We start from the raw sequence: 21167 nt of genomic DNA, 5'->3' as shown, positions 1-21167 counted from the left end.
GCAACTACAATTTATTTTTGGAAAAAAATCATTGTTCAACAAAATTAAGTTATCATATCTCCAATCATATGAGAAGGAAGAAAACATAACCTAAATATCAATGAGAAGAAGAAAAAAGTTGTGGTCGTACTGTTTGGTGAAATAGAGAGGGGATGTGGCCATTCCCGATGCGCTCCACTCCAAACGCCTCACACCCCTCCATGCATGCTGTTCAGCCTATTCCCTGACCTCTCCACCTCGCCTGGAGATGGTGCCCCGTGCGATGGCAGCGAGAGAACAGGAAGTTAAAGAGGGCATCGTGGGAGGTTTGGGAAATATGCACAAAATCCAGATTCTACTCGGCGGCACATTTCATAAATTCGTAAGGATGCAAAATAATCTGACACTGGCAGCAGGCAATAGAATCTGAACATTTATTTTGATGGCGACAAACAAATCTAACACTAGCAAAAATCTAACACGACTGGCGGATGATCTGTATCTCGATCTCCAATTTGATGGTTAGATTTCGTCTACCATTAATCTTTAATTGAACTCTGTGCACAGATATGAGTTACTATCCATTGATCACTAACCAAACTCTGACTGCATCTTCCAACAGAAATAGAAAAAATTCTACTGAAATGAAATTGTACATTCAGAACAGACCGAAGGAAACATCATCCTAGCTAGGTGGATGATACTTGACAGGTTTCCCTCGCCCAAGCCCATCGCAAGGGAAGCGAAAGCCAAGACTTGGTTACCAGGCATCATACGGGAGCTGCGACCAAATAAAAACCTTTCAAAATTAATGTGGTGTACTGTACTTAGCTCCTTGCGTCTGACAGAGTAGAAGGTTCTGTCAAAAAAATCCTTAAAAAGAGACAATTAGATGTCTCAAAAACATGTTATTTCATATACTTTATTTCACTTTTCAGATATGGACGTTGTTTTTGGCTTTTTTAGTTGTCCTTCAGTACCCAAGCTAATTCAAGTCACTTCGCACCTCATAGAAATGAAAGAGAGTATTCATTAGAATTTGGAGCAATCCAGAGTCGTAATAATATAAACACGTTAAAGCAATGTCAAGAAACTGATTGCAACATCATTCCATGTGTTTTCTCGCTATGTGTTGGATGCCAGTAATTAGTTGGCCATAAATTACAAGGCCGAGTTAGTCATGCCACTTGATGTTGGCATTTGAAAAAAAATGCCACATGAGGTATCTTATTTGGTTAGGTAGTATGTGTCGCTTCTCAAAACAAGGTTACGAGCTAGTGTTGTGGCATTCTTAGATGCTACTCCCTTTGGTCACTAATAAGATGGTGTTTTTAACATTGACAGGAACGAACGAAATACCCAATCTCAATGTTGTACGTAAAACAAATATAAAAACAACTTCATGATGCAAGTCTTCGCTGCAGCCAAGAAGATAACCCCCCGAAGAACTTGAGAAACCAAAAAAAAGTCGGAGGCAACCAAGGTCAAGCCGGCAAAAGAAATCGATGTCAAAGCCACTAACCTTGATACTAGTGATACCTCCAAAGACAGTCCTGATCGGCACAGGGCTGGATCCTAAATAGGAAGACACGCACGCTCATCAGCTTCCTAAAAGTGATTATTGATCAAATAAGAATTATTGATCGGCACAGGGTTGGATCCTAAATAGGAAGATGATCTTAAGCCCATTTATTTCAATTAATCAAATAAGAATTAAAAGGTCCACGATAAATAGTAGGAGTTACCAATTGGTCAATTTTGCATGGAAGTTGAGGAGATGTGATTATTAATGTTTATGAGAATTGATTCACTCAATTAACACAGCCAATAAAGTGCAGAGGGTTACTAGTGCTTGAATTACTAGTAACTTCCATCGTATTATGATGTCCAGATTCGATGAACCTTACCTCTGGAGCCTATATATAAGAGAGGCACTGCACCTCCTGTTATCCTCACATGTGCAAAACACCTGAATACTCTTAATACTCATGCGTAAGAGATCTCTCTCTTCTTCCTTCATTATTCTGCTGCTTTTGCTGCTCTTCATCCTCAACACAACGCTCTGCGTGCACATGGGTCTGCGTGAGCAGGCCTCCGGAACCTCCCCGCCTTCGTGATCCTGCTTGGAATAGGCGGGCAATAAAGCTTTTGGGAGCGTACAACTACGCAACCGCTCGTTGTACGACTACTTCCAGAAGATCGTTGTACGACTATACTTCCAGCTACATCTAGAATGTCGTTCGCAGGACTGCACTGCGATGGATCGCATCGGTTTTGTAGTGCAACTTCAAGCAAGGTCAACCTATTGATGACAGCACATTCAATGCCCCCGGCAACGGACCCACCCTATGGTACTACATTGCAAACCTTTTTCTGGTTCTATTTTTGTTTTATGTTCTGTTTAATAGAAGTGTAAATTTGAACACATGCACATATCATGCTGTCTCAAGCTCACTACAATTTGTCATGATTAATTTGTTAATTCTCGGAATTAAAATATGTCATAATAATATGCCTAGTTTTCTAACACATTTATGCCCGTTACCTATGCCGTGCTTTGGTTTTACCGCTGCTTGCGTATTATTTTTTAGATCAGTGAGCTTTCTTACTCGTGGTATATTAAAGTTTGCCGCAATATGCATCGTCTTTATTTACAAATGAGAATGGCAAGCAATACAAAGTTTGAATTCGATAAATATGTTTGCATTATTATGAGCTCAGCAATATAATGCTCGAATGACAAAGATGTAATTATTAACACAACAGAATACACGTCAAATTGTAACAAGTTGCTGAAGAACCGTAATGCAGAGTGTAGTACAATAAATCCCAGGTAGGCAGAGCGCGAGAACAAATAATGCTTGCTCAGTGCAGATACTGTTCCATCTTCGCAATCACCATCACCAGATTTTAGCTAGCCGCGTCTTTGGACTCAGTGCGCTGGACCTGGTGCCGGTGAAATAGAATGGTCCCTTCCATATGCGGCCCAAACAAAAATGAACGGGATAGGCAGAAGTGCGAGGAACGGAGTGTACCCCACCACTCTACCTGCGTGAACTAGGAATGACAAATGGTGGAGGCCGTTTCTCTTATAAACTGTGGTTGCAAGACGAATAACGTTCAACAAATTTTCTCCATTGTTGAATAGCACTACAGAGGGGCTGATGAAGCAAATCGCAAGGGCTGTCTTATGAGCATCTGAACCCAGCACCAAAAACCCAGCAAGAGCGAAGGCAGCAACCAAGCATGTGACTGAAATCTCCATGAATAAATACGCTATGGTCGAACGCCATTTGCGGATCCTTGTGTTGAAGACAGGAGAACCAGAATACATGAGACCAACAGTAGCCATCGTGGAGAAAACGAAGGCAAATGTGTTGGCCATCACGAATGCACGAAAAGTATACCTCCCAGCAAAGATCGGCGTGCCATCATCTTGTCTGTAACCTCCAGGCAGGGCAAAAGCTGCGCCGAATGCCACAGTCGCTATTAGAACTGAGCCAACACATAGACTTTGGGTTGTCTCTTTTATGTTCTCCAACTCCTCCTTCTCGTAGTCGGGTCGTCCTTGATGAATGCCTCCATAGTTTTTCCCAAGGTGATGATGCAAGCGAGAAGCACCACGAGTACCGCCCAAAAAACGGAGTGCCTGGAATATCTGTGCTTCGGGGTTCTACACAATCAAAATAAATAGGGGAAAAAATATAATCACGCATGCAGACCCAATAATTCCTTTTTCTTCATTGTTTTTGAAACGTTTTCTTTCCTTCATGAAAAGTTCATCCTCATACAGGAGAGGGGAGGGAATCGATTACCTGAAAATACAGCAGACCTTTGGGAACCTTGGTGTCGGCTATGTCCAGAGGAGTTTGCCCTTGGGCATTTGTCATACTCAAGTGTACTCGCCGATTCTGAAACAGATATAAGAAGATGCAAAAATGCGAAGCCTGGACAGCCAGGTGCAGTGCAGTATTGCCTCCACGGTCTTGGATGTTCAAAATCCAAGCTAGCGACTTAGTTTTCAAAGTGTATCTGACTACCTTCCAACTCCCTTTCTCAACAGCGACATGCAGGAATGTCCTTCCCATGATGTCCCTCAAACCAGCGCACCTGGGATACTTGTCAACAAAGATGGTGATGTACCTTTCATCGTCTACGGAGGCAGCAACATGGATGGGGAATAATCCGTCGTCGTTCGGCACGTAAAGTGCAACTGGGTTAGCTTGGAATAATTCTTTAGCCAGCCGTCTCCATCTCCCTATCCTCTGTAATTCCATCAAACTGGGGGCAGAAATGCTCTTTTCTCCGAGTGTGGCAAAGTGGAGAGGAGTGCTCCCGTTTTCATCCCTTTCCGTGCTGAGAGACTTGTTCCATTCCAACAGCCTCGTCGCAAGGCCTGAAAATTAATTAAAGACCTCTGTAGCTTACAAAAGTATCATTCAACATTGGTTTTTGTCTTTTTTTTCCTAGACTATTTTCTTTGTGATTTGCCAATTTTATAACTAAAAGTGAGGTAAACATACGATGTCTCTGGTCTTCAGATTTTGTATATGCTGGTACGTCACAACCTTATCTTCATCTCCATGTATGTAATGAATTCCCAAAACTTCATGATGGTTTCCCCCAAATATTTCCCCTCTACTAACACTGGCCAGTGAAGATGTTGAAAGGAGTACAAAATATGCAATACAAAGGAAGAAGAAACACTAGTAGAGAATTGACTTTCCATACGCCCCCTTTTGTCCCGGTTTAAAGTTGGCCCGGGACAAAAGGTTTACCAACCGGGACTAAAACTCGGTCACTGGTGGGGGGCTCACCAACCGGGACCTTTTATCCCGGTTGCAAAGGCTAGTGGGAAAAAAAGACTCTGAGAGGCCTTTTATCCCGGTTTGAAACACCAACCGGGATAAAAGACCCCCCCTTTTATCCCGGTTGGTGTTACCAACCGAGATAAAAGGGTTAAGAGACTTTTATCCCGGTTTGTAATACCAACCGGGATAAAAGGGGGTCATTTATCCCGGTTGGTGTTTCAAATCGGGATAAAAGGGTCCCCCAACGAGGTGACTGGAAGGTGGCTGGAAGGGGATTAAATCCTCGAACCCTTTTATCCCGGTTGGAAACACCAACCGGGATAAAAGGGGGTCTTTTATCCCGGTTGGTGTTTCCAACCGGGATAAAAGGGTCCCCCACGAGTTAATACAAAAGGATAGCATCCCCTACATAGTCAGATGTGGTGTGTAGGTGGGATGGCAAGGAAGCTACGCGCGAGGCTGGAGGTTGTGGGTTCGAATCCCACGAACCGCGCACGCGCATATTTCGCGTGAAAAATCGCGTGACTTGTGACGGGGGGGGGGGGCCTCCTGGGAGCTCGATTACCAACCGGGACAAAAGGGGGGTCTTTTATCCTGCTAAAGCTCAATTCTCTACTAGTGAAAACAAAGGGGGGGAGTAAATTCTTTGAGTTGTCGTCTGCATCATGAGTATTTAAAATTGGTTTTCACAGGACAAGCCTTATGCGGATTTTTAGGAAATTGTGTTTTAGGTTGTTAGTTTGTAAGACAGGTTGCTGATCATGTTATTGGTACGGTACAAACAAAAACTTGTTTTTACTAGTGCGTTCAGATCAACAGCGATGGTCTTTGTTAGCCACCATGCGATTTTTCTTGGATATACTAAAACGAACTGGTACGAGAAAAGCACTAGCAAGGAATATTTATCAATTCTTTAAACACGCTAGCCCCAAATAAAGCTGACAGAAAGATAGCAACAGAAGCAATACAGGAAACCAGTTTTCTGGAAAACAAACAGGTTCAGGTCATTTTTCCACAATAAACAGACTTCCTGAGTTTTACCCAAATTCAGATTATTATTCCAGTTTTATCTCATCTAGCCAAATAAGATTTTTTTTTTGTGTACCCTTAATTTGGAAGGCGTATGAGATATGTGCATCTACAGTACTGTTGATGCTCAGTATACATCTTATAGTTTTGCTTATAGGAGATCTAGAAATTAAACAGCCATCTCTTTTTAGTGGTAGATAGGTTAAAGGTTAATGTTTTCCTGTGTCTCTCGAAAGAATATGCTCAAAAAACAGTATAATTAATCTGTACTGTAGTAATAATGAAGACGGTAGTAGAGCACTGGAGCCTAGCTTGATGTACAGCAATGTGTGCATACCTGGCCTTCGAAGAACCGCAGCGTGCAAGGCATTTTGCCCACTTGGTCCAGAGTAGGAGATATTGTTATCTTCGCTCATATCATGCAGTGTTTGAGCAATGGCGTCCTGCTCAAGCAGGACAGACAAGTATAGCGGCGATGTGCCTTGTTTAGGAAACGTAGCCAATTTGGAGTCGGCCTTCAGTAGCACCTTCACGAGAGGATTATCACAAATACGGACAGCCTCATGCAAAGCCGTCTCCTTCTTGGCATTCTCCATCCGAAGTAACCTCTCAACTGCGTTGTCACCTCTTGCTAGCTGAATAAGCTGCGAGACCATGTTGGAATTCCCAACCCTGGCAGCACAATGCAAGGGCGTGTCATCCATTCCATTTGGCTTAAGCAGCAGGTGCTTGGCTTTGCTGTAGATGAGCTTGGCACACTTCAAGAAGTTGTCGCCATCCCCATTGGCAGCCACCACATGTAACAGAGAGTCTTTCTCCGCGAAGGTGACGCTCTCCAGCGGCGACCCTGCGGACGGCAGTGGTGGTGCTTGCAGGTGGGAGCCATCTTCGACATCAATATTAGCTCCCTGGGGGGGCAGGTCGGTGAAGCTACATGCCTCTAGCTGGTCATGCATCGAGCTACCTTGGGCTTGCGCATCTTCCCTGTTGAGAAGGAAATTTAGTTCTCCCCATTTACCATTGGATGCCGCTGCTAGCAGCCGTGGGTGCATGATCGACTCAATGGCCACCAACCCCGTCCAAGCATCTTCTTCTTCCTTGTTCTGCAGATCCCTTGGCGGCGGCTGGCATTCGCATCGGCATTTGGCTGCCAATGCTTTGGCCTCATCATCAGTGGCCCCTGCCGGAGCATTTGACCCCATGGACGGGCTAGGAGACTCGTTGCAAGCGGCGGATGCCATTGCCAGCAGCAAGTTGTGGCTCTCTCTAGCACTAGTAGTAACGGATTGATGCTTACAGTATATAAGCTCCGGTTGTTCGTTTCAATGCCGACCTGAGGGCGCTTATATATATTGCATACCAAGAATCTCCTTTGGCGCAACAACTCTGTAAACATATTAAATATTTTGGGGGAGAATAGTGTAATAGTAACACCATTTCAACCCCAATTCCTACTTAGAACAAAAATGAAGAAGAAAAGTAGCTCCCTGAAAAGGAGAATCAAAATAGAGACAATTAACAATTTGCTTAAGTAAGATTCTCACGTGGAAGGGGACCTTGATATATTCTAAGAGTACCTGCCAAGTAAACTGCCGCAAACAATAAGAATAAAAGTCTGGTCCCAAGTGCTGTCTTTAATGATTTTTTGATGAGGAAGGTTGAATGTTTGTCCTCTTCAGAGGTGTTTAGGAGACAGCGTTCTTTAATGATTTTGTGATGCGCAAGCCCGCTGGCTGTGCTGTAAAGAGACACTCTTTTAATGACGCTCTTTAACGTTGGTTTCTTTTAACAAGTTTCTTTACATTACTGGACTTTTAAATGCTGAACATTCATAAACTTTGGATTTCAATACATAAAAGTGTCTAACAATATGAATGATGTTGATTTGCATTTACTAACTTGGAGAATGTCTCCCCTTATTTTTGCAGATGTAAGCTATATCCCTGGTGACCATACTTCTCCCCCTTAGTTTAATTTGAGAGATGAGTGATTTTGTTAGATATTGTCACTTTTTTTGGCACATTAATTTCCGAACTTCTTTTCAGACTCTGTTCTACCACCGAATTTCATACTGCATTGCTTCATGCACGAAAAATGGATGAAATCAAATCGATAGCCTTCCTTGGTTAACCATTGCTGAGATACCGCCCTTGTAATTCAGGACATGGTACTGCTGCACCACGAAGTGGAGGTGGACGGGCGAGCCATCGAAAAGCACCAAGCGGCGCTACTGGAGTTCCGAAAGTTTGAAAATGGCCAATCCACCACTGCCATGGCCCTCACCGTTGGTGTAGCAGCAGGAATAGGGGCTCTGGTAGTAACCTTAACCACAGTTATACTTGCATGAGGATAAAAGCAGAAACCCCATGTACATTCATTTAGTGTTGCCCCATGCCATATATTGCAGCTCTTGCTCCAGAACAAGGTGCAGACGAAAGGAGTGATTAGGCCTCTGGAACCTGAAATCTACATTCCAGGTGAGTGCAACGTGAACCATGGTTTTCATGCCTATCCTTTGTGGAATCACCGCGACCTGCAACAGTGCTGACTCGTGTGTTTGCGTGTGTGAAGCATTGGAAATCTTGGACTCGTCAGGCTTCACTACTAGAAAATGTACCTTTAGTTCTAATTGGATAGGGCCATAGATCCTGAAAATCCAAACGGGACTAAATTTTCGAGACAAAACGGGGTGTCCTTTAGTCCCAGGTCATTCACCCCCTTTAGTCCTGGTTCGTGTTACCAACCGGGACTAAAAGGTTTAAAAAAATAAAAAAAGCACCTGCCTAGCCGCCACCCGCTGCCCGCCACCCACCAACCACTCGCCCGCCGGCCACCACCCCCGCCGCCGCCCGCCTCTGCTCGCCACTCACCCGCCGGCCGCCCGCCTCCGCTCCGCCCCCGCCCGCCTTGACTCCGCCCGGCCACGCCACTGGCCTACCCTCGCCCCGCTACCGCTCCTCATTGCCATTGAGGGGTGAGCAGAGGGGGAAGGGGTGGGGCAGCAGAGGGGGAGGGGGTGGCAGTGGTGCAAAAAGGGGGAGGAGGGGAGCGCCAGTGGAGATCTCCAATAGTGATGAGGAGAGGAGGAGGATGAGAAGAGGAGCTTTTTAGTGGGGGCGCCATCGAGGTTCTAGAGGATGAGGAGAGAAACGATAGGTGGAGAGGAGAGCCTAGGAGGATAAGGAAGTGGAGAGCGCTGCCTTGAGGGCCGCGTGGAAATCTGGCAACCACGCACCCCCTTTTGTCCCGGTTGTAATTGGTCCAAATCTTTTGTCCCGGTTGAAATTACCAACCGGGACAAAAGAGGGAGCTTTTATCCCAGTTGGAATACAGACAGCCGCACATAACAGCAACCGGGGGGGGGGGGGGGGGGGGGGGGGGGGGGGGGGGGGGGGGGCAGGGCTGCAATCTGCGACTGTGAAATCTGCGTACAGAGTTACCCGACAACAAAGGCAAAACATGGCAGAACAACAAAAAAAAAACTGGCAATAGTAACAGAACTGGAGGTATCCTCCCTCGGGGCAGCTTCCTCAGCTGCAGGAGCTTGCATCAGTTCTTCGCGTTTTTCATCCCGTTCCTCCTTGGATCAAATTGACCGCCATTTCTTCATCATTCATCAGCATGAACTTGCTTGTGGAACTCCACAGCCACTGATTTGAGCACATCTGCACCCTCCTCCAGCGCCTTCTGGTCATCACCTCTTTGCAACCCTGCCCAATGTTTGATAAAGGAGCAAGCCAAGCGAATGATTTCAGTTGGAGATCGAATTCGTTGTCTTCAAAACATGCACTGTTTCTAGACTTCCAAAGGGCCCAACAGATAGCCGCCAACCCAACCATGTGAAATCTGCTCCCGTTCGGGAGCAAGCCAAGCAAATGATTTCAGATGGAGCAGGTTATTTTGAAAAAAACAAAAAACTGGAGCAGGGTTATCCACCACCAATTGTTAGATACAAAGGACACCGATCTCATTAGATCATCTTACTATCTTCATCAGGTTTGTGTTCGTCTAGTTCTTGCTCATAGAGTATGGCGTCGTAATCTAACATCATAGCCTCCTCGTCTTCAGGGATTTCTCCGGGCTCCTCCATGCGCATGGAAGGTTCATCAATGGGTTCATCGACATCTTCATCCTCAATTTGATACATTTCATAGTCATCCAGGACATCATCATCACTCTCGGAGGGATCATATGCTAAGGCATGGTCGCGAAAAAGAAAATATGTGTTCCATTCTCCATAACTCTTGAAGGGATCGTATGTGTTCCAGTCTCCATAATAACTCTTGGGATCATATGTGTTCTGGTCTCCATCATCATCATCAAAGTTGGATCTTTTTGAATTCAACCTAATGGGGCTTTTGACCTCAAACTCGTAGTCATCAGTGATGTCATTCGGAAGCCTCAGTGTCTTGATCCTTGAACACTTGACTTTCAGGGCAGCGTCCAATTCAACATTGAAACAATGCCGTATGTCGAGACACTCCAGGTGGGGGCAGCTGTGAAGGATGGCTGCCAGACCTCTGTTGGTGAGGTTGTTGGCAAAAAGCTGAAGAGAACGTAGCTCACGCATAGTTGAAATCCCATGGGCTTCCTGATCATTGATGCATTCATCTTCAAAGGAGTAGAATCGGTCGTTGCTCAATCTGAAGCGCTTCATGTGTGGGCAAGCTTTTCCAGCAGCCTCAATTGCCTCCCCGTAAATGTTTTTACAGAGTGAAAGCTCGAGTTTCTCAAGCAGTGGGAACCCTTGTATTGCCTCAATAAATCCTTCACTGGACACACTGTAGCAAGAAACGAGGCAAAGGCTCTTTAGACATGACAACCTGCAAACAAGACAACTTGATCTTAGTAAAACTAAAGATGCTGTTATCTTTACAAATCAAAGACGCAGAGAACTGCATTGATTTAATTTAAACCAAATTATAGTTACATATAATCCTATGCCATTGATAAGTTAACCCCTTTTAGTCAAGATTATGGTTGCATGAGTAATATAGAGAATGTTTTACAAGGAAAAAAGTTTAAGCTAGATAAAAGACAATCAACGGATCATATGTTCAGATAAAAAATGTACTACAGTTTCTTAACCATGTGCACATTTGTAATATCTCTAGAGTCTAAACTTGTTAACTTGACTACAAAATTCCAAGTCCCTAAACTTACTGATGGTTAGTGGTAACTGGTAAAATTTTCACTTGTATTCATGAATATCAGATTATGTGCTTATAAGGCCCACAGTTGCCATTTTTAAAATCACAAAATGGAATACAGGAAAACATACCAACTACTTTGACATATATGTCTTCCTGTTAATTCTTAAAGAGAGGCCATCCCTTCTTCAGGTGAATTAGGGAAGAAATAATCTATGATATATAACTGAAAGGTTCATCTGCCAAACATAACTGTTCAAAAATATTTTCTACAGTACACATGTACCCCCAATCAAGATCGGTAAATTTGGCATGACAAAGGCAGAATTATGGAACTGAAGACAGGTATAATGCACCTATGCAAATTAGTTGCATTGTATTTTGCACTCTAAAATGTAAATGCATTAAGTTGCCATGAACCTTTTGCATCTTATTAGAAAATGGCCAGAGGATATCATAACTACTCATACAAATGCACAATTCAACACCAAATTACCACAAGTCCACAAACCACATGCTAATAGTGACTTGGGACTAGGGAGGGACTCCAATTGGCCCTACAAATTGGACAAAGACTGTTGCCACAATGAAAAAAAATCTTAAAATGAGGGGCAACCCTAGCCTCCATTGATGCTTCGATGTTAGACCTAACACACATCCATCATCCATGGAAGAAAAATTAGGAATTTCCGTACCAGGCAGCGAGGTAGAGGAGGATCCGGTCGTCGGCGACGCGCACCGCTTCGAACGCCTCGCACCGCCCCGCGCTTCTCCAGACGGCGAGCCTGGCGGCGGCGAGCCCGGCGCCGAACCGCGCCTCCACGCGGCGCCACAGCGCAGGCTCCTCGGCCGCGGCGTGGCGCCAGCTGCGGCACACCTGGGCGGGCCCCGCCAGGACGCCGTCCACCGGCAGCTTCCCCAGGACGGTGGCTACCGCGTCCCGCGGCAGCTCCGCCCAGTCCCTCTCCTCCGGCGGCTGCTGCGGGGTCTCCGTGCGGCGGCGGCGGCGGCGAGGAGGGGACGGGAATAAGGAGGCGCCGGACGGCATGGCGCGAGGTGGGGCGGCTAGCTAGGGTTTGGACCCAAGGGTGTACTGGCAACTTCGTTTTTTATTAATGTTCGTCGAGGAAGACGACGGAAATTGGGACCGAGGCGTCGAATTGTGAGGGGTTCGTTTAGCTGCTGTGCCTTGCCGGACTAGAGTGTCGCTGGCAGATGGGCCCTAGAGAACTTGTCATTGACACAACTCACCATGGTGCTGTTTAGTTTTGGTCAAATTTTGCTGTGAGAAACTAAACGTATATGGTAGCCTTTAAAAAAAATACATATCCATTTAACATCCTAAATGCTATTACAAGAATCATGATCGAAAGATATGGTATGTAAAGTTATATTTCTCTCTGATTGAAGTAGGGTCCATCCTTTTCAATTCTTGTGACTTCTGGTATCACAAGTAGGTTAAAGGGACGTGTACATACATGTCTGTACACGTGGAATGCATATATCAAAAAATAAGAGTAGATATATGCACTGCTCAAGTAGCTCAAGTAGAGTATTAGAGTTACGCTCTCAGAGCATCTCCAGCAATAACCCTTAATTTAGAACTTAGGTAGAGATTTGTACTATTTGAAGTCATGTATTTTTTTCCTCTAACCCTCAACTCTATATATCGATGTCCTATAAATCTCATCCCCGTACTTGTAATATCACAAGTAGGACTTGCTCATCATTGTTCCTCCATCTCCCCGTCCTGAACCCACTCAAGTCGCTAGATCCACCGAGCCAGAGGTTTCAGCTAGCTCACGCAAAATCTGAGGTGGCATCGACCTCGCCTTGGCCTCAAGCTCTGCACATGCATATCAGGTAAAGGGTGACCTTGTCAATTTGGGGCAGAGGATGGCAGGCAATTTCAGAGAGGGGATTTCGGCCACCTCCCCTTCGTCACTCCGTGCCCACCGCCCACCTCCTGTTCATGCGTGGTGGCAGAGGAGCTCGAGCCCAGTATAGCCAGTGGTCAGGCAAAGGTCGGTCGGTGCGTGTCGGAGCAAACAAAGGTGCGGTAAGGCCGAATTTAAGTGGCACTCGGCGAACTTTTGGCGACCGTCCTCTTTGCCGAGTGTCGGCGTCCAACACTCGGCAAAGGACTAACGGCCGGCCCACTTTGGTAACGGACGGCACACGTGCAAAGCACGCGCTGTTGATTTACCGAGTGTCGCGTATTTGCCAAGTGTCTGGGAGTGGTTTGCCGAGTGCCTTATTTTTGCCGAGTGCCTGCTTGTATACATTCGGCAAATAGGTTGTTTGCCGAGTGCCCGAAAGAAAGCACTCGGCACACTTTTTACACTCGACGAATTTACTGTTTCCGACAGTGAGGGCTGTGTCTTCCATTCATGTTTAAAGTTTATATTAAGCTTATGTATAATATTTCTTAAAATTGACCAACATTTATATATATATATATATATATCAATATTTTTTTAACTTTTTTACATTCACCAACATTATTGTTCAACAATTTTTTACATGCGCCAACTTTTTTTTCACTCGTCAACATTTTTTTTCTTAGCATTCTTTTGACATTTACCAATTTTTTATGCAAATAATGTTAAGATAGTTCATCTAAAATTTTGACATAGTTCGTTGGGTTGCTGTGGGTCAGTTATTGGCTATTGCCGGGTCATCGATGTCTAGAGCATCTCCAAGAGTGCCCAACCTATAATTCCAAAGTAGAAAAACAACGCTCCAGCAGTTACCCAATTCAGTTCCCAATTTTCCCGCATGCCCAATACAAACTCCATCTAGAGCCAAATTTACCCCTCTCCGTGCACCCAAAACCCACGGGAAAAAGGTGGAGGGAAAAAAAATCCCACTGTTACCGTTCACAACCAAAAATAAATATTGGGCCCACGTATGGATGATGTGGTAAGAATTGAATCTTTTTGGATTAAGTTTTTGGAAACTGTTGGTTGAATGGGTATTTTTTTTCTTCCAATAGTTTTTGGTAAGGTCCCAAAACTAGTTTTTAGACTTAATTTTTTATGCACTTTTGAAGATGCTCTTAGTTATCTATCTACCAGAAGATAGATTGGAAATCCGGCGTGTGCTGGAGGGAGGATGTGAAGAAAGTATGGGCTTTGGAGAGACCCATGTCTATATGGTTTTGGACGAATTTTTTTTTTAAAAGGAACTAGGTGAAATTTGGAGGGTCCTGCTGGAGTTTCATAATTTTTTTAAAAATATCGGCCTTCAAATTTGAGTATGGGCCTTATTTAGAGAGCCTCTGAGTTGATCAGGAGGAAGCCCAATGAGGAGAAGCGGAGTTTGTCGGCTTAGGCCCCTTTGTAAGAAAGAAAACTAAAGGAATTTTGAAGGATTTCATCCTATAGGAAAATTTCTTATGTGTCTCTTTGGAACAAAGGATTGCATCCTATGAAATTCCTTAGGATTCTCATGGATGCATGAATATATAGAAATTTTGGAGGAAATTTAATAAGAGGTTCAACCTCTTGGAAATTTTCCTTTATGTCTATCTTTCTCTTCTCATTCGTTTATTTTTTCTATGTTGCATCCAAACACTCAAATTCAAATTCTATAGGATTGCAAATGTCATGCAACCCTATTCCTATACTTTTCCTATTCCTACATTTTGATAGTCCTTCGTTCCAAAGAGGTCCTTAACTTGTAGGGGTGAACTAGACTCGAGTTGGGCTGAATGAAGGCCGTGTATCAGCCCAGTATTGTGTTCCTCCTGTACTCTCGTGGAGAGGCAAGCAGTGAAAAAAACTATCAATTGAATCTCTGTCCATCTTCTTTCCAATTGCTCCCCCCAAATCACTAGATGCAAAGTACTCATGATCACTAGTACGTGCTGATTTCAATTAGTCTTTTTTTTTGGGGGGGGGGGGGGGGGGTTCCTAATCTTTTGAACTATTTTAGTTTCTTCAGTCAGGCACCGTGCAATACTACTCAGTTCTCGTAAACAACAAACAAAAGACCTACTCATGACTATTGTTACGTCACAATCCACCTGTTGTACACCAAAAAATCTCCATCATGCTTGCAATTTATTTGCACAAAAGAAACGAAGGGAATAATAAATATGCCCAAACAATAGCCCGGTTCTCCCTTCTCTAATATTACCAGAATAAAGCCGTTGTCAGTCTAGTCTTGATAGTGACAGACCAGGACATATATCCTTTCTTGTTTCTTCTCATACTTGATGAGAAACATGCCATACACATAGAGTGCAAAAATTAGGTGCGCGAAGGAAACTGCTATGCAGATCACTGTTCTGAAAACGACACGTCGACAAATTAAAGGGCAACAGGTGCATGCATCTAATATCAAAATCCAACCAATTCAAACTGAATGCTGAAGCAAATAAAATTCGATAGGCGATAAATTCTAATCTGCAGAGATAGATGGAGTAAAATATTATACTATACATGAAAATAACATCATCTCAAGTATGACGACAGTTGGATATACCAACAACTCATACCATCTTTAGGCAAGCACAAAGGTTTGAACTTATCCATTCAGAGCAGGAGCCATCCTAGAATCCAAACTTTAGCCAAGAGTTCTAAAGAACTTCCCGACCACCTCATTTTGTCATTACCTGTAATATAATGCCCAACAATAATTTCATAACATGAGATCAAGAGTACTAAAGGACTCTTTTTTATAGCGGCAGCTCTCCTGCGGTTCATTTTTTTTTTAAAAAAAAGAGTACTAAGCAACTAATGCCTTGGTACGGTGACTATCTACCATATGTGAAAAAACATCCAGACAAATGTACAGAAGGTAGGTCATATTTTCTTATAAAAGCCCTATAGACTATGACCAAACATTTCCACTTGTTGCGAAAGATGAGCCCCACAGTATCACTATAACGCCCATCCATCGATTTCTCAGTCTCTGTCATATGCCATCTCATGTGTAAGTGCAGCCAATAATAGGCCCGCCAATAGGAGGTAGAAGAAGCTTCAGATCAAAGGCTGGGAACTCTGTCCATATGCGTGCAGCATCCCGGTGGACCCTGGACGGCGACTACCTTGCGATTTCCAGACCGTTGATCTCCGGTCGGACGGCGGTGGCTGTGCACACGTGTGCGGTGGCACGTGAGAGGCCATGTGAAGCTGCTCCCCCGGGGGTTAACGTCGCTCATGAGACTATGCCGGCCGTCAGTTTTGGTTGGCCATTGTCGTCGTCGTCAAGCTTGTGCAGATAAGATTTCAGAGCACTCACTGTCTTGAAAGCTCGGAGATAAATGTACTATGTGATTGTGCAACTCGTGGTAGTAGTGCATTATTGGGCTAGTGGTGTCTCCCTATCAAGTGGCATATTGGCACATATATGGTGTATTAATAGGTGCTTGTTTTTTTTTCTTTGAGGAAATATTATTGGGTGCTTGTTTAGTTATGTCATTATTGTATTTTTTATATGGCATCCATTCCCAATCCATTTATGTGTGGTATGACCAATGGATAAATCCATTTTCACTAGCTATAGCAAGCTTTAATTATATCTAAAATAATTGAGAAATCTTATCGCAAAAAAGGGCTCCAATTAAATACTTTAGATCAGTATTGTGCCATTTTCACAAATAGAGAGAAAAGGAAAACCTGGCAGAGGTCTACCATCGATTAAAGCAGAAGAGTCACTTTCACTATCTTTTGCACAATTGTGATGTCCAATGCCACTTGTTACCACTGATTGTCTGATTCCCCATATCCTTTTGGCTGTTCCACGACGATACGAAGTTCTGAATTCTTGAGTGGCTTCAAGCGAATTAAACTAACCGATATATACATAATGACATATTTATATGTATATATATATATGCAATCTAATTAGCCGTCCATCAAAAAATCTATTTCTTTTGTATATATCTTTCCATACAACTGAAAAAGATGGAGCATCTCTGCTTTGGGTATAACTCTCCACCTTGTTGCTAGCTGTCGGCTAAAAGATCGACCAGCAAGTAATCTTTTTTTTTTATAGATGTTTGCTACTACTAGAAAAGATTGGTATCTTCACTTTGGGCATAATGGAAAAAGATTGGTTGTCGGTTTATTTACACATGAAAGATTACTTGCTGCGCCGACAGTCTTATTCTGGTGTGTGTTTGGATATCTGGTGTGTGTAGAACATACATTTGTATTGTATTGCCTAATATTGTCAAAGAAAAAAAAAGGAAAGTCCAACTTTCAGTCCTAGGATATAATACTATACCTCCAATTGGATTTAATTGACATTTCAGACATTAAGAAGTAACTAATTGTAGCTCAAAATTAGCTGTGAAAACGCCATCTAATTCTGACCTGAGGGAGTAGATCCTAGGTGGTTTTAGGACATATATACTAAGGAGGATGGGAGAAGATGCTTATTAGTATGGCCAAGAAGGGCCATGCTAAAAGAAAAGCGACAGTAATTCAGAACCCTTAATGACGATGTTGTTGAATGGACAGTTAGGATGTAACAGTTTAAATTGCAAAAGCAGTTAGGAGTAGCTGGATTGATGTGCCCTTTCATTTGACTTGCTCTTGCTAGCTCCATTCTGAAACCACTAGAGCCTAGCTAGCCTCTTGAACCCTATGAGCTATAGCTAGAAATGATCGGATTTTTTTTATGTGCTTCATCAACCATGAGCAAGTGGAAACTAGCAGGTTGCATGGTTGACTTGGTGCACCCTATTTATACCCTCTGCCCGTTCATGAGATGCTTCATTTCCCAGTGCTCGGCTTGTTCATCAAAACCCTCTCTCTCTCTCTCTCTCTCTCTCTCTCTCTCTCTGGACCTGGCAACAGATACCTAGGTAGAAGATGAGCTCGATCAGCATGATGGAGGCAGGAATGCCTCCGGGGTTCAGGTTCCACCCGAGGGACGACGAGCTCGTGCTCGACTACCTCCTCCACAGGCTCTCAGGCCGTGTCCACGGCGGCGCTGCCATCGTCGACGTTGACCTCAACAAGTGCGAGCCATGGGACCTTCCAGGTCTGTATTAACATAAGCACTAGCTAGTACTGGTAGCTATACCCATCAATCCAGTAATTTGAAACCCGATCCTCCTTTTCATTCATTAACCTGCAAATTGCTTTGCTTAATATGTTTCGGTTCATATTCTCAAATCTCAATTTCCTATCTTCAAAAAAAGAGAGACAGAACGAGAAACAGAGCAAGAATATATGGAGTCTAGCTATGGAACAGAGGAAATTTAAAGAAGTTAAAAAGTTAAAAAAAATTGATTTCGCCCGGACTCGAACCGGAGACCTTCAGTGTGTTAGACTGACGTGATAACCAACTACACCACGAAATCTTGCTCTGTCGATAGCCAACTGAAACTATATTATTCCTTCAAACAGAGGCGGCCTGCGTGGGAGGAAAGGAGTGGTACTTCTTCAACCAGCGCGACCGCAAGTACGCGACGGGGCAGCGCACCAACCGCGCCACCGTCTCCGGCTACTGGAAGGCCACGGGCAAGGACCGCGCCGTCGTAGCCGGCGCCGGTGGGGAAGCCGCGGCTCTGGTGGGGATGCGCAAGACGCTCGTTTTCTACCGGGGCCGCGCCCCCAAGGGGAGGAAGACGGAGTGGGTCATGCACGAGTTCCGCCTGGAGCCACCGGCGGCGCCGCCGCCACCGCCGTTGGTAGGACGCGACCTCCCTGCCCCGGCGAGGCACCAACGGCTCAAGGTAACTTCAGCTCCTAGATCATGCTGTTTGAGGATTTTAAACTTACTGTTTGGTTGAGGATTTTTACAGTTCTTGAAAAGGTATATCAAAACTCAAAAGTTTTGCCTCCAAGTTGTTTTTGGTAACTCTCTGTAATGGAAAAAAACAAAATCTTACTCTCTGGTTCCATCCAAAAGTATGAGGGTCCCATCCATGCTGAAGGAAGAAGATGCTGCCCTGACCATTCTTGCAAGACAAACTAGATGCAAGTTGCCTCAATCATCCTACACGGTGTCAGACATGTCTCCCTATCCACCAATGTGTTTTTAGTCAATCCATGTCCACGTCACTAGAATGATCCAATCCAAAGTAGTTCAACTGGTTCCATCAGATAAGCCATGTGGTAAAGTAAATTAATGCACTGAATGTTCCTTTACTAAAGTAAAATAGCGCAGTGAACATCCCCTTGAAAAGGATTGACTCTCTAAATATAGGACTAATTCTTCGCTCAAGTTGCCAATTAAAAATTCAGGATTGTAAGATTGCTAATTCCTCAAACAACAAACTTCCAAAGTTAAAGTTATTAGAGTAACTTGATGCAAATAAGTTTTTATGTCAGTTCCATCAACATCAGATGAGCTAGAGTGAAGTAAATTAATGTACTGAACATTCTCTTGAAAAGGATTTGACTCTCTAGACGACAAATTCTTCACTCCAAATTGCAAGTTGAACATTGGGGTTGTATGATTGCCACTTCCTCAAGTAATTAACTTCCGAAAAAAAAATAAGTTTTTCAATACAAATTGTTACAAAGCGTTATCATATTGGTTCCACCAACACTATGTGTAGTAACAGGCTACTGAATTAACCAATTAGGATTTAGAATGAAATATCGTAGCCCCCCAACTGCAACCTACGACAAGGATAATACAATATCCAATGAAAATATGTTCAACCACAATTGGTACAATTTTTGCATTGGATATATATCACTTACACTTGCTAAATGAACTCTAAAACATGCATCTGCAAAATACAGGAGGACTGGGTGCTATGCAGGGTGTTCTACAAGAGCAGAACAACCACCCCAAAGCTACCACCTGAAGATGCCCAGGACCTGACGGCTGACCTGCCGCTTGCACCCCTCGCTGACACCTACACCGCCTTCGGTGCTGCCCCAACGGTCGCTGAGCAGGTGTCCTGCTTCTCCGGCCTGCCGGCGCTGCCGTTCAAGAGACCGGTGAGCCTTAGTGACCTGCTGGCCTTTGACACCTCTGAGAAGGTATCCATCGGGACAGTGATGCTGAGCAGCATGTCAGGCAACAGCAGCAGTTCAGGACTGGAGCTGCCTCCAAACTGCAATTGGAACCAGGAAAATGTCCTGTCACAGATGTGGAACCCCCTTGGAATATGACATCTGTGGTGTTGGTGGATAGTGGTGTATGAAGTGTTAGCGATGATTAGTATTGAGTGGTTGGTAGAGTTTCTGCTGCATAAATTTGATTAAGTAGTGTGACATACAGAGTAGATTATTCATTATTGGGCTAATGGCTGGGTGTAGTATTTGTACATTGGATTATTGCTAATGAAGGAAGCTTGGCCTTATCTCTTGCTCCTATTTCTCTACTTTCCAAATGTGTTTCTAATTGCAGATGAACGCGAATAAATAATCTAAATCTAATTGTGCTGCGAAGTCTCTGCAGGGTATTTTATTTAATTTCCATGTACAAACACATCAGTCTACTCCTGTACTCCATACTGTATTCTCTCATGAGATTAGTAATATCACAGAACCTTTGCTTTAAAAAAAATGAATAATGACATGGAAGCTCCGGTCGATTCCAGAAAGGAAATGAAGACCATTAGCAGCTGTTCAAGTGTAATTTGTAGTAATTTACAAAAGACGGCCCTTTTTTCGTTCAGCTTTCAGTTTTTCATGCTCATCAAAGCATGTATCCGTGTTTTTTTTTATCACCGTGTCAGTACTGTGTTGTACTCCACTGTTGCGTCTGATTTAGCTTGTGTGTGTTTGTGCTGAGATAATTACAGGTTTCTTAGTCTATTACAATAAAGTTTGTGGAATCGATATGATTGGCACCTGATAAACCTCAGATAATCAGTGAAGACAAATATGTTATCATATTATCTGAGAAACTCTGGCAATTGCTCAATATTCAGACAGCAAGTTCTGATGTTACAGAAGCATTTCATAAGTAAGTAATACTATGGAATCTTCGACACATTCAGGAGAGGAAATTAAAAGACCTGACTTGTACAATTTACGAAAGACAGCCATTTCTCTGTTTTTTTTTTCGTTCAGCTTTCAGTTTGATGCTCATCAGAGCTTAGCACATTCAACTCAGTGGCGGCCCAGTTCCCAAAAAAAAAAAGCTCAGTGGCGGACCAACCAAGAGGACAAGTCAGCGAAGGCCCCCTACCCAATTTGACATTTTGACGTATGCTGAGTAAAAGGCCAACAGCCCAGTGGCCCAATAGCCCAACGCTGCTACAGAACATAATCCATCA

General features: G+C 43.8%; 3 protein-coding genes and 1 non-coding gene across 4 annotated transcripts; 1 reads left to right on the top strand and 3 right to left on the bottom strand.

The window, feature by feature from the left end:
• Window positions 1–2674: 2674 nt before the first annotated feature.
• LOC117861160 (protein ACCELERATED CELL DEATH 6) lies at window positions 2675–8623 on the bottom strand. Its single transcript, XM_034744670.2, has 3 exons — window positions 6157–8623; window positions 3795–4375; window positions 2675–3652 (listed from the first exon to the last, which is right to left on the bottom strand). The coding sequence occupies exons 1-3, from the start codon at window positions 7058–7060 to the stop codon at window positions 2912–2914; spliced, it is 2226 nt and encodes a 741-aa protein (XP_034600561.1). The 5' UTR covers window positions 7061–8623; the 3' UTR covers window positions 2675–2911.
• A 967-nt stretch (window positions 8624–9590) lies between these two features.
• Window positions 9591–12068, bottom strand: LOC117861162 (putative F-box/LRR-repeat protein 22). Its single transcript, XM_034744675.2, has 2 exons — window positions 11665–12068; window positions 9591–10642 (listed from the first exon to the last, which is right to left on the bottom strand). Exons 1-2 carry the CDS (start codon window positions 12015–12017, stop codon window positions 9790–9792), a joined length of 1206 nt encoding a protein of 401 aa, XP_034600566.1. The 5' UTR covers window positions 12018–12068; the 3' UTR covers window positions 9591–9789.
• Window positions 12069–17547: 5479 nt separating this feature from the next.
• Window positions 17548–20246, top strand: LOC117861164 (NAC domain-containing protein 21/22). Its single transcript, XM_034744679.2, has 3 exons — window positions 17548–17965; window positions 18334–18662; window positions 19681–20246. The coding sequence occupies exons 1-3, from the start codon at window positions 17794–17796 to the stop codon at window positions 20053–20055; spliced, it is 876 nt and encodes a 291-aa protein (XP_034600570.1). The 5' UTR covers window positions 17548–17793; the 3' UTR covers window positions 20056–20246.
• TRNAV-AAC (transfer RNA valine (anticodon AAC)) lies at window positions 18214–18287 on the bottom strand. Its single transcript has one exon. It is a non-coding gene; the product is annotated as a tRNA-Val (tRNA).
• Window positions 20247–21167: the final 921 nt, after the last annotated feature.

Source organism: Setaria viridis, chromosome 6 (genome assembly GCF_005286985.2).
Source record: "Setaria viridis chromosome 6, Setaria_viridis_v4.0, whole genome shotgun sequence".
Lineage (NCBI taxonomy): Eukaryota > Viridiplantae > Streptophyta > Magnoliopsida > Poales > Poaceae > Setaria > Setaria viridis.
Note: the sequence above shows the minus strand (reverse complement) of the source record. Positions and strands in the feature narration are given on the sequence as shown.

Coding starts and splice junctions, on each gene's coding strand:
- LOC117861160 (XM_034744670.2), bottom strand. CDS start 7,060: ATGGCATCCGCCGCTTGCAACGAGTCTCCTAGCCCGTCCATGGGGTCA. Junction 4,376..6,156: donor TGCGGTTCTTCGAAGGCCAG/GTATGCACACAT, acceptor ATTAATTTTCAG/GCCTTGCGACGAGGCTGTTG. Junction 3,653..3,794: donor AAGGTCTGCTGTATTTTCAG/GTAATCGATTCC, acceptor TTGATTGTGTAG/AACCCCGAAGCACAGATATT.
- LOC117861162 (XM_034744675.2), bottom strand. CDS start 12,017: ATGCCGTCCGGCGCCTCCTTATTCCCGTCCCCTCCTCGCCGCCGCCGC. Junction 10,643..11,664: donor CTCCTCTACCTCGCTGCCTG/GTACGGAAATTC, acceptor TCTTGTTTGCAG/GTTGTCATGTCTAAAGAGCC.
- LOC117861164 (XM_034744679.2), top strand. CDS start 17,794: ATGAGCTCGATCAGCATGATGGAGGCAGGAATGCCTCCGGGGTTCAGG. Junction 17,966..18,333: donor CGAGCCATGGGACCTTCCAG/GTCTGTATTAAC, acceptor TCCTTCAAACAG/AGGCGGCCTGCGTGGGAGGA. Junction 18,663..19,680: donor CGAGGCACCAACGGCTCAAG/GTAACTTCAGCT, acceptor TGCAAAATACAG/GAGGACTGGGTGCTATGCAG.